The 13085-nt window shown below is 45.8% G+C and overlaps 1 protein-coding gene across 1 annotated transcript in view; it reads right to left on the bottom strand.

Moving 5' to 3' along the window:
- The window catches only part of DTWD2 (DTW domain containing 2), an 84311-nt gene extending 71430 nt beyond the window's left edge, over window positions 1–12881 (bottom strand). The window contains exons 1-3 of the mRNA XM_054397623.1: window positions 12679–12881; window positions 11896–11959; window positions 3544–3806 (exon numbers count right to left, since the gene is read on the bottom strand). Coding sequence (XP_054253598.1) covers window positions 3544–3806; window positions 11896–11959; window positions 12679–12881 — 530 coding nt within the window. The remainder of the gene's footprint in view (window positions 1–3543; window positions 3807–11895; window positions 11960–12678) is intronic.
- Window positions 12882–13085: the final 204 nt, after the last annotated feature.

Raw genomic sequence — 13085 nt, 5'->3', positions numbered from 1 at the left:
GGAAAACTAAGCCAATTCCTGAAGTTGTGACCCTTAAGCAATTCCTGTTTTCTGAAATAATGAAGCTTTTTTTGCTGCTGTAATAACTGGGAGTGTCTAAAGCTTCTTTTTCCCTGATATTTCACAAACAGACAAGTTTAATAACCAAATATCAGTAAGTCACAAATTTTTTTACCATTAAAAACAGGATCTAAGCTTTCTATCATTAAAGTTGTTGGGGTTTTGATAACATATTTGTTGTGTGATACACCTGTAAACCAACTCTATGCGTTTAACCTCAGTGAAAATGAATAAATTCAGCAAAAATATGACTCTGATTTAGGAGTTTTTAAACTTACTAATACAATTTCTAAAAAACTTCCTTTGATACACCACTTATGAACATGGACTAATAACATTCTCTCAAGTGATGCCTGTCATCTAGTCATTTGATTTTTTTTTATTTCTTCAATGCAAATGTAATAGGGAAAGCATGACAGTTTGGGGTTTTTTTAAATATTCCACAGAACAGTTTGTCAGCTCTTACAAGACATGAACCACAGGGCAATACAGTTACAGTTAGAAAAGTTTATTTAGGCAGTAATAAGGAATAAATACTGTCAGGGAAAGCACTGAAAAACTTCAATAAACTTAGAGCAGTGAAAACAAAAGCCTAGAGTTCATTTCTCAGAACATCAAAGAAATCAAAGGCTATGAAGCTATCACCTTGCAGCAGGCACTCCTAAAAGCATTATAGCATGTTTGTATCATGCTCTTTGATAGTTAAACTTTAAAATTCACATCCACACTTAAGCACTATGCCAACGTGGTTATGAAGCAACTGTCTGTATTTACTGTCTTGAGAAACACCACACTGTGTCTTCAGACTCAGCCTTTATAAGATATTTTTCCTCAAAAGAAGCAGCAGTAGGATGCCATCATGCACCATCATCAACCTCTTAAGATGATCATGAGCACTCACACAGTACCCAGATTAAGTAAACCATCTAATATTTCAGGTATAGGCAAAGGAAGCATTGGTATTCAAGATTAATTCCCTAGGATTCCTTCACTAGTTTTTCCACTCTTTAAATATAAATACCCTGTAACAGCTGGCATCATAGCAGAACCTGAAAAAACACCAGAGGCTCTTACCCTAACTTTACCACACAAATTAGTCCTGCCAATGTAGAGGACTGTTTCCAGTGGGGATTTGTGATGGCACACAAGAGACTGAGCAATGCCCATAGACCAGAAATGATACTCACTTAGTTTTTCCTGAAAACATTCCTCAGCAGTTCTCCTACTACAGGAACTGAGAAAGCCTTAAGAACTGCTCAAACCACCAATAGTGATTCAGTTTGTGACCACTAAACTTTTGGCTTAGGCAGACAAACACAATGCACATTAAACTGTAGCCTCAAAAATTAAACAGCACGAAGTCAACTGTACATACTGCATTTGCATCAGCCATTTGCCAACTCAAACACCAACTGTGAGAAGGATCGTTTTTCACCGTCTTGTTTGTTTCTTTGGTCAAACCAGCACTTACAGAGACGAACCTTCAAAATGTAAAATTCGTGTTACTTCCTCCAAATTTTCCACCACAAGTTATTGCACATGCTGACATTTTCTTCACAACCACCATAGGCACCATTACATCTCAAAGACATAACAGAAACATTATTTTTTTCTCAGGACACTCAAGCCATCCACACTATCCAAAACAAAAACTTATTTGCCTTACTCCCACATTTCTGTTTCACATCTTGGTTTAGTGAGCACTTGTAGGAAAACTGGCAAATCAGCTAGCTTGCCAGAGTAAAAAAAAAAAAACAAAACCAAAAAAACACAGCCAAACCCTTGTCAGTCCCCATGAGGAATCACCAGATGATGCTAAGGAGAATTCTTTCTTCTGTGCTTTTTTTACTGAATTCAAACCATCACCACTATAAGCACTGATGCCAAATACTTTACAATCCCATTCATCAGGGTGCTTTGCAGTGGAAAAAAAACCCTGCATTGTAGTACAGAAAATCAAGGAATTCAGGTAAAGATACCTGCCACCAGCCAGCACCATCATGAGATAATGTCCAGGGTAGTGAGCAAGCTTCCTCATATTACTTCACACAATGTACCCTAAGTCACTAAATTACTCACTTTCATTGCAAGTCACACCACAGAATGCTGTGCTCAGTGGCAAGCATAACTCCGCTACATCCCTGAGGAGGAGGAGGGAGAGGATACACTCCAAAACCAGACTGAGTACACAATTCACTCCTGCATCAAGATCTCCCACCACAACTTTCATTTAAAAAAAGTTGCCACTTTCCTTCTCTCTTAAAAAGCAAGCAGCTCTGTGATCCTTTTATGCTCCTTGGTTCCTCTGCCCCTACATAGCTTTCAGTGTCAGCTCTCACCATACCTGTGCACCTCACAGCAAGTGTAAGTCATTCAGAGCTCTTGAAGAAGCTCGTGGTGTAATACTACATGGTGATGATGAGCTGAGCAAATACTTCCAGGTTTCACTATGAAAGAAAGCAGGGAGATGACTATTCTGCAAAGTACTTTTGTAAGGGACTCCGCTTTCTGGCAGTTCTGCAAACTTTTCAGGTGAGGTACAACTGACTTACTGTCAACTCCATTGACAGGACAGAAAGCTCTATCAAAGCAGGTTCCAAGACATTTTTCTTTGATCAAAACTGCCTGCCTGACTTAAAAAGATACCCGAGTTCACATCCAGTTTAGGATTTACCTCTCCATTCCCCAGAGCTACAATGGATTCCAAAATTCTCTGGACAGCTGTTGGATAAGGTTCGTTTCTTGCTGTCTTTTGACAAAGCACCAAAGCCGTACTGAGGTCGCAGGTTCCTCACTGTACGGCACTTAGGGGACACTGCACCCTCCTCTTCCCACAGCTTCCAGGGAACAGCTCACACCTTGGCCAGGTGCCACAGAGGCAGGCTGGCCTTGCAAAGAGAGGCTTGAGCTCTAAGCCAGTGCGGCTACAGTCACACGCCTGCTGATACCCAGACTCTTCTTAGTAAACTCCCCAAGCCCCACTTTACGCTACCTCATTGCCGGCCTCCGCAAGCTACCCCAGGCACTCCCCACCTGCCCGCTGCCCACCATCATTCCGGCCAAGCGCTGCCGAAGCGCTTGCACCGCCCCCGCCGAACGCACGGGGGGTCCTTTCGGGACAAACTGCCAACGACTGCCCGGACCTCCGCTGCCGAGGGACGGATATACGTCTCGCCGAAACCCGCATTTCTTCTGCCACAGACACAGAAACGCGCCAGATTTCAGCCAAACACCAGCTGCTGCCCGTGTCCGAGGCCCACTTCTTCCCTCCTTCTTGACCGTGCCCTGCCCGCTGCTACCCAACCAAACCCAGCTCACCCCGAGCTCTGCACCGCCCCCCGCCCCCCCCCCCCCCCCCCCCCCCCCCACCACCACCGCGCCGCGCCGCCCCAAGGCCTGAGCGCAGCCTCCAGCAGCCCAGGGCGAAAGACGGGCGGACCCCAGGGCCTGGCGGCTCCTGGGCGGCCAGATTCCGCGCGTCACCTGCAGCGCGCGCACTCCGGTCGCCTCTCGCTGCACTCCACGGGCAGATCCCACAGACCCCCGCAGCTCTCGTCCTCCGAGTCCAGGGCCGCACCGCTGCCGGCCGCTGCAGAGCTCCGCTCCATGCCAGCGCAGCAGGAGATGGCGAGAGCTGCCAAGCAGCCCCCAGGGGGCGCCGACAGGCCGTAGAGACCGTCGTCCTCACTCACGTGAGGCACCCCCGCCCCTTCGCGGGATTTCGCCCAATCGGGGCGCGGAGAGCCCTGGAGAAGGTTTATCCAATCAGGACGCGGAGAGGCTATTCCCCCGCCGCTGTGGAAGCGGTGGAACCGGCAGGGGGTACTGTTGCCGCGTGTGGTTGCCGGGTTCTGTCTTTACCTAACCCGGTCCCTTCTGCCGCCTGCTCGGCAGGAGTCGCGCAGGGTGGCCGGGATCTGAGGCCCTAGGAAGCTGAGCTATACTTGCCCTTATGCGGCTGTAAGTGCCTGCAATCGGCGAGAGCGGTGCTAAGGCCCTCTTGTCACAGTGGCAGGCCGCGGCCGGCCACAGGATCTCGGCGCGAGTTGGAGTTCAGCCCGGGCTCTGACGGCCCTTCCCAGCAGTGCTGTGAGCGGGGATCAGGCTGCCGGACGGTGAGCCTTGCTCGGGGCCGCGTGAATATCGTCTGTCCCGCAAGCCACCAAGTACCTGAAACCCAAGCAAGGGCTTGGGGCAGCAGCCCCTTGCTCAGTATGTGTGCGTGTCCGTGCAGTGCTGGTGCTGACAGTAATGCTGGAGCTTGACATCGCTACTATTTTATGAACAAAAATTAACTGCTGGTCATTAAGTACGTATCTGGCCATTTACATTGATGTTTTACTTCAAGCGCTTCAGAGGAGATGTTTGAGTCTTCCTGTGTGGCTTGGGGCCTTTTACGCTCTTCCTTGAGTTCACACAACGCTAGGAGGGAGAAAGGTAATGGCGTACCTAACAACAGATAAGCTCTGACTATCTTCTCTAGAATTTGCATAGTTTAGAACAGTAGGTACTGATCTAAGATCTGCCGTTCAGGTAGAATTGATAAGGAATCTTTTTACAAGCTTGTGTGATAGCCTATGGGAAGATGAAGTACCTTTTAATTAAGCAAACCTACAATTAAAAGTCACTATTCAAGGAACAATATCAGTAAGGCAGAGAATTTAAGAGATAGGTCCTAAATCCGCTACTCTTTGCATTGGTAACTGCTGAAAATTCAAGAAGTAATTTTGAAATAAACCATTTTTTATCCTATTAATCATGTGAAATGCTCTATTTGCAATGTTCTTTTTATTTCCAGGAAGACAAAAAGGGATGGATGAAATGCAATAAAATAATAGAATAAACCCAAATACTGCAGATATACATACCCTGATGTAACAGGTCTCATACTGCACAAAGAGATGACAGTTTTGACTATCTTGCCTTAACTAACATTCTGGAGTTTTGCATAAAATCACAATTTGCTTATGAATGCTTGGAGTTGCTTTGTTTGCATGTTCCTTGGAGGAAATGAGATGCCAGGCCACCTGACTGTTGACAATGGCAGTGTACAGCTGAAAAAGGAAAGGAGAAGAGGTTAAGGCATGGATGGAATTGGAGATCTCTGAGTATTTGGAAGAACGTATGCATCTGGACTTACAAGTGTAGCATAATTTGTGTGTTACACTGACCCATTGAAACTAACTCCTTGGGAAAAGAGCATGTCATAAGTGTCAGCATTTAAAATAAGTCTAACCAATGCAGGGGTATCTTCACCCACCAGATGAGTTAGACATCTACCACACTACCACCAGGACAAAGAGTTACACAGCAGCAGTCTTAACACAGTCAGCGAAAGTACCCTCCTGCCCCCCATTATTTATCTAACTCCCAGAAAATCATTAGGCAAACCATTAACAAATGGTAAAGGAGAGGGAATTAATTCAGGGAAAGCCTCACATACACACCCAGCGCTCTCACACTACATCAGCCTACAGCGTCATGGGAAACAGGTCTTACCCAAGCCCATAAATGAAAAGGTGGTGACCAGTGGAGCCTCCCATGCTACCCAAAGAGGGCCAGTCAGAGATGCCTTCAACTAACAAGCAAGGAGATTTTACCTCTATGATAGGACACTTAGTCTTCAACCCATAATACAGTCACCTAGGCGTTAAGCACTGCTTAGTGCATATGGAAGGGTGTATTGAGTTTGTTTACATTTCCTGAAACTGCTTCTGGATTTGAAATACATAAATCCAGATCACTATGCAGGATTTTATTCTCCACTTCTCTGACAAGAAACTCTACAGTAGTACACTTCCAGTTTTTCTATGCAATAACTTGCTCCTCTGTGTTGTTGTAGTACTTCACTATAAAGATAAATTGAGTAATAGGATTTCCCATACTGAATTGCATCATTTACACATCAAGTCCAATGTCTTGCCTCCAGCAACAGCCACTATATTCAGTAACTTCAAACAAACCTGGGAAATAAATACTGCTTCTCAGCAATTGTTTTAGTTTTGTCAACAAGGGAAATGCTGCCTTCCTGAAAGCGTTCTTCTATTTCCACAGCTCTGTCTGTTCATGCCAAACTTCACTGAAGACACAACCTTACCAATACCAACCCAGAGAACACTTTCAGAGGCCATCCAGTCCAGACCCATATTTCAGAAGGCATATTTGCCACCGTCACTTGACCCAATCTTAAGACTTTTGTCTACACCTCTCCATGCCCCTTTTCTCCTGATACCACCTACCCTCTTTTCTAAGCACTGAGTTGGTTAAAAATGACACTTGTTCTAAACCACTGCTTCTAAACCCCAGCACAAGTAATAAACAAATTAACAAACAAACCCTCTTCCCACCACAACTATATCTTTTTCAGCCTTTAAGTATGGATGCAGGATAAGGATCCTGCTTCCATCTATAGCAAAGAAAGCCTGGAAAGGACAAATATCTGCTTTGGCCCCAATGTGAGAATTGCTTCCCTCATTCCTAAAGTACTCAGAAATTTGAGAACAGGAGGAAAGGGAAATGTCTAAGGTCACAGAGAAGCTATCAGAAGCAAACAAGAGGTATATAATCACTTTCACAACCTAACTGGCATTACTTAAATATGATTTGCATGTTATTATTCCACTATTATTCTGCTCCAGGTCTGAGCATCAGAAACATTCTTCCAATTCCCATAACACATTGCTTACTGCTGTTTTCTCTTGTTTCTTCTCACATCACTTCATTTGCTTCCTTTTTCTGAAGTTTAGTCTTTCAATATACATGGCAAACACCTTGGGGGATTTTTTCTCTTGTATCCAGGAGAAGGTCCTCTACTCTTCTGGATGCAGACACAGTTCAGGGGTTATAGCAGTTCCTGTCCAGATTCCCTTCTGTTTAAATGCTCTTTCTTGGTGCACATGACTTAGCAGAACTATGTGTACCTGTTCTACCTGGCCCTTCTGCAAGCATGTTTTGTACTTACTCTTCGTGCCCCACTCAGTACACCCACATCTTTCACCAGGTGGCACTGGCAGTTCAAAGACATTCTGTAATGCCTTCGATGACCTTTAGTGGTCCCTTCCAACCCAAACCATTCTCTGTTTCTATGACTGTTAATAGCAAGCAGAATGGATTAGTCCAGATCCACAACAGTCTTCCACCCTCTGCAAGCCTGCAGTCTAAATCCAAAAGGCTTTGCGTGCCTCTAAGTGCCTCTCGTGGACACAAGGCATCCTCATTCCATACTACTCAGAGTAGCTGCTGGATGGCCTTACACTGTGTCAGACACTTGAAAAACATGCCCCAAAACACTTGATCTTCACAGCTCAAAGCCTGTATCTCAACAGCACCATTTGTCTGGCCACTCTTGATTCAGCTGTGGTCAGAATTGCAATCTCACTTTCTTCATCAACTCAAAGTCCATGAGTGTGCAAACACCAGTGAGGGGGCTGTATTCCAGAGGCAAGAGCAATCTGACTGTTCATGACTGAAAGAGACCCTTTTCCAATGCCAAACTTTGGCAAGAAAACACATTAAAGAGTCTTTAAGTCTCCATGATGAAACTAACAATTTAAAAGGGAATGTGCCTCCTATTCACAGGGTGAGAAGGAAGGGATTCTTCCATCTGAATTTGCTTCACATTGCAAATGGTGGAGGCAACAAAACATTTTGGGTCATTACTTGTCTATGATGGTTTCAAGACTGTCTTTTTAATTTTTCATCACAAAGTTCAAGCAGAGAAAGTGAAAGAATGTAAATAAGTCACTATTGGGTGTAAGAAAGCAAAATAATGATTATTCTAAACACTTCCATTGGAGAGATAGAAATGTTTAACAACTATTACTCATAACAGGGTTGGGGAGTTGGGCAGTCTGGGTCTCAGCTTGCTCAGCTTCTGTCTGTCTGCTTCTTCTTTTCTGGCAGATGATAACACACTGACCTTGACAAGCTACATCTAACAGCCTCTCTGTTTCTTGACTCTCTGCCTTTTGCCACAGGGATCTGGGGGGATTTCTTCTGGCTGAGAGGGGAGGCCGCTTGGGGAAGACCCCTTTGGGGAAGCAAAGGGGCCTTGGTTGTGCTTTTCTGTTGATTGTACATGTTTGTAAATGTTGTGAATAGTGTATATTTGTACATATTCATTTCATTTCATTTCATCATAGATTGTAGTTTTGCTTGTAAATACAGCTTTCATTTGCTTCCAGACTGAGCTAGCCTGGTTATTGTCGGTGTGGGATGGGGATTTCAGCTCTCACACTGTTACACTGTCTTAACCCCTGTTTCATCTTACAAATAAATAAAGGAGCCACAAAACCAGGAAGCAGACAAATTATTCTCTTTTATTCCTGGAAGGACTGAGTTGGTCTCCCTCCTACCTCCAGAACCATGACTACTGCCTTCAGTCTGTCCTGCCGGCTAAGAGTTGAGGTGTTACCAAGTTTTTGGTCTCAGTCCTGCTCTGAATTGTCACAGGAGAATGTCAGCCTCTAGCCAACATTTTCCATCCCTTGGCTGCATGTCTTTGTCCAAAATGTTGTGGTGAATGGAATTCAATCCAGTTGGCAGCCAGTTACAAGCAGGGTTCCCAAGGGCTTAGCACTGGGGCCAGTTGTCTTTATATATGTATATCAAAGGCTCTGAGATGGATCTGGACAGGCTGGATGGTGGGCTCAGGTGGGCTCAGGTGGACTGAGACCATCTGTAGGACATTCAACAAGGCCAAGTGCTGAGTCCTGCACTTCAGTCACAGAAAGCCCATGCAAGGCTACAGGCTTTTGAAAGAGTGGCTTGAAAGTTACTTGGCAGAGAGGTACTCAGATGTGCTGGTTGACAGTGGATGGAACTTGAGCCAGCAATGTGCTCAGGCAGCCAAGAATGCCAAGGGCATCCTGGCTTGTATCAGAAATAGTGTGGCCAGCAGGACCAGGGAGGTGATCTTACCCCTGTACTCAGCACTGGTGAGGCCACATCTCAAGTATTATGTTCAGTTTTGGGTCCCTCACTACATGAAGGACATCAAGGTGCTGCTGGGTGTCCAGAGAAGGGTCACGAGGCCAGTCAAGGGTCTTGAACACAAGTCCTATGACTTGCAGATGAGAGAGCTGGAGCTGTTCAGCCAGGAGAAGAGGAGGCTGAGGGGACACCTCACCACACTCTATAAAGGAGGCTGTAGTCAGGTGGGGACCAACCTCTTCTCCCAGGTAACAATTGATGGGATGAGAGAACATGGCCTCAAGCTGCACCAGTGGAGGTTCAGATGAGATATAAGGAAAAGGTCATCAGACACTGGAACAGGCTGCCCAGGGAAGTGGTGGAGTCATTATTCTGGAGAGACTGCTGGCTTGTTCATTTACCCCTCTGTTCTACAGGCCAAGACCTGAGATGTTGTCAGGTCGGTCAGAATGTTGGAATGTTTGCCCTTGGCCCTAGTGGATGCAGTTTGCTTCCTTTGGAGCCACAATGAGTGGAGTCAAGCTGGAGAGTGGCCTGGCTAATTTGAGGAATGGATGCTGTCCAGAAGAAGAACAAGGAATGAACCATTACACAGGCTCAAGCAGTGCTCCTCTCATCACCAGGAATAAGCACGAACAGGACTGAGGGCACCACCTGCACCTGTGTCTTCAGTACCTTGCTGTCACAGGCAGGCACCATCCATAATCCCACCAATCCATTTCTAAAGGTGTTCTGAGTGCTGATTGGGATTTTGGCCCTGCCTGCATGCTGGGAATGCTGCTGCTGTCCTAGAGTCTTGTTCCTCTCAGGAACCTCAAATCTCTTACTTAGGTTTCTGTTTTCTAAAGACATGGGCTTTTGTTGTTGTGAAAGAAGCTGAGGGGCATAAACCATTCCTCAGGGAACCCCAATACCTCTAGCAAATGTTTGTCCCACAAGTGTCCAGGCCTATCTGCTGTTCTGAAGGCCATGGAGGTATTTCAGCACCAAGACCAGAGCAGCACACACATGACAGAGCACAGATGGACTCAGCTCTGCGTGGCAGTGGGAGCAGTGTCTGCCTGGTATTTTGCCACCAGCTAAAATTGGATATACTCAGAAAATACAAAACAGGGCCACAATAAATGATCACAGGGCTGGAGCAGCTCCTCTGTGAGGGAAGGCTGAGAGTTGGGCTTGTTCAGGGTGGAGAAGAGAAAGTTTCAGGAAGACATTCTTGTGGCCTTGCACTACTTAAATAGATCCTGTAAGAAAGATGGGGACAGAGTTTTTATCTGAGTCTGCTGAAAGAGGAAAAGGGGTGATGATTTTAAACTAAAAGAGGGGAGATTAGACTAGAGATGAGGGAGAATTTTTTTATGCTGTGGGTGGTGAAGCACTGGCACAGGTTGCCCAGAGAGGTGGTAGATGCCCCATCCCTGCAAACATTCCTGCTCAGGTTGGACAGGGCTCTGAGCAACCTGCTCTAGTTGAAGGTGTGTGAGGTGTTGCAGGGAGACTAGAGGACCCTTAAAAAGGGCCCTTCCAACCCAACCCATTCTCTGACTCCATGTAACCAGACTCTCAAAGTAGTTAAAGACTCCCACACATGGTTTGGAGAGAAATACAGAATATATTGGAAGATTAAATGGAAGTGCTATTCATAAATAAATGCTACAGTGCTACAGTGCAAAGCATATGAAATACACAAAAGCCATAGTCTGGGCTTAATACAGAAGCCTATTAAGCCAAAGCCTCTATAAACTTCCCTCCAACAAGGCCAAAATCCTGGGCCTGAATGTCCCCCAGAGTATGCCTCTCTGCACCACCACCTTCCCATTACCAAACGCTGTGTGACACAGCAAAAATTCAGCTTGCCAGCTCCAGGCCTCTGCCTAGGCTGCTGTTGGCCTCACTCCCCCTCAAAGATAAGGGAACAGAATCAGGAAGGAGAGAGGGAGGGAAGAGGGGAAAGGGGGAGGTCTTTAGGCTGTTTTTTGATGTTAATGTGCTTTCTGGTCACCTGAAATGACATTGAAAACCTTTAACTGGAGTAGTTGGCTGCACAGGATCAGGATGAACATGCAGTGAGTGCTCTTGGAGTGCCATAGCCGAGCTGTGCCAAACTGTCTTGTTGCTAGACACAGGAGCTCAGTGCCTTACACAGCAGCACCCCAATTCTCTGCTGCCTTGGGTGCTAGGTACAGGACACAAGGCCATGGACATTTGGCCTTGTGAAATATGTAGAAATGCTCTTCAAATATTCAACCAGAAATCTCTATCAACACTCCCTGCACCTACAGTTGCCTGAAAGGGGCTTAGTTTCTCACCACTGTTATGATTCATGTACCCTTTGCAAGCAGGAAGGGATTTTGTTACTGTCCAAACATATCAACCCAGCTGGGAATACTTTAGCAATTTGACCATTTCTGATTATTACTTAGCAACTACTGTTCTTCTTGACTTGATTGCTGAACAGAAAGAAAATGCATATGGACATTAGAGACACAAAAGAAATGCAATCCTAGCACTTCCTAACTTCTGCAATTTCCATTTTGCCACTGTAAGTAGCATCTTTTATCACAATTCAGATTTGAAAATATTTTCTAGGTGTTCCAGTCTATGGAATTTGATGGATATGCCCAGGGTTAGAAGCAGGGCCGAGAACTTTCAGATCCTACATAGATCTCCAAGAGCAGTTATAAACTGCAGCACTGCAGGTGGATGAGAAAATCCTTGTAAGATTCAGATGTCTTTGATGAGGCCTTCTGACCACGGTTCTAATTTCTGACCAGCACTCAGAGACAGGAGAGTCTAAACCCAGTCTCTGAAGATATTTGCAGCTTGCCCAATTTCACGCTTCATATTGCATCAGCAAAAGGCCTGGCCCTTGTTTGCTGTAGAAGCGACTGTAGTTGGACTTACCCTTGGCCAAGCTCTTCCATTTCTAAGTATTTCTTGTCTGGGGGTCCCACACTCACAATACTTCCTGAGAGAAACAAAATGAAAGACACTCACTTGAAAATGCAGCAGATCAGGTCATAGCCTTCAGCTCAACCAGAAACTATCTTTGCCTTTTTGGCATAAAGGAATCAGGCAAAGTCAGTCCAGTCACAGCTGCCTTCAGAGGTAAAAGCAACACCCAGAGTCCTCTCTCACTTCCCACAATGTGGTCACACCTTGTGTAGGGAGTTGTGAGTGACTCTTGATTCAACTGAGGAGGAATATTTGTACCTGTAATGCTGAGACATGCGCACAGTGCACTGCTTTCTCAGACAAAGAATACAGAACACGTACTCAGTATCTCTAGGATGCCTTCATCATCCTCATCTCAATCATCCTCTTCCTCATCATCTTCTTCTTCATCGTCCTTCTCCTCCTTTTCTCCTTCCTCCACCTCATCTTCTTCCTTCACCTCATCTCCTTCCTCCACCTCATCTCCTTCCTCCACCTCATCTCCTTCCTCCTCTTCATCTTTGTCCTCCTCCACCTTTGTTTTTCTCCACTTCTTCCTCCTCCACCACATCATGCCCCTCCACTGTATGCTTCTTCTCCTCCACCTCCTCTTCTTCCACCTTCTTCTCCTCTTCCACCTCCTCCTCCTCCTCCTCTACCTCCTTTTCATCCTCCTGCTCTTCCTCCTCCACCACCTTTTCCTCCTCCACCAAATCCTACTCCTCTTCCACATCCTTCTCCTACTCTTCCTACCTGTCTACCACCTCCTTCTCTACTTCCTTCACCTCGTCCTCATTCTCTTCCTCTTCATCAGAAACTAAGGAAGTTAGCAGAGGTTCTGACCCCCCCGGTGTGTTCACCAGGAGCAGACAGAACTGCAGACACCTGCAGACAGAGCTGACAATAACCTTCTGTCTGCAGGTGGAGCAGACAGAAACATGAGTGACCGTCCCCATTTTGGCACTTGGGAGGTTTGTGACTGACACACAACTTCACTCTGCTTAGATATCTTTAAGCAGAAAACTACACATGACCATAGTCCTACAGGCCTTGAGTTCTAAGTCACACTCAGCACACGTGGCATGGTCGGGCTCCAGCCCTCAGAGACTTCCTCCGAGTTGCGTCTGATCACCGAGTTGCTGCTCTGAATTACACCAACT

The sequence above is a fragment of the Indicator indicator genome, chromosome Z, assembly GCF_027791375.1.
Source record: "Indicator indicator isolate 239-I01 chromosome Z, UM_Iind_1.1, whole genome shotgun sequence".
Taxonomy (NCBI): domain Eukaryota; kingdom Metazoa; phylum Chordata; class Aves; order Piciformes; family Indicatoridae; genus Indicator; species Indicator indicator.
Note: the sequence above shows the minus strand (reverse complement) of the source record. Positions and strands in the feature narration are given on the sequence as shown.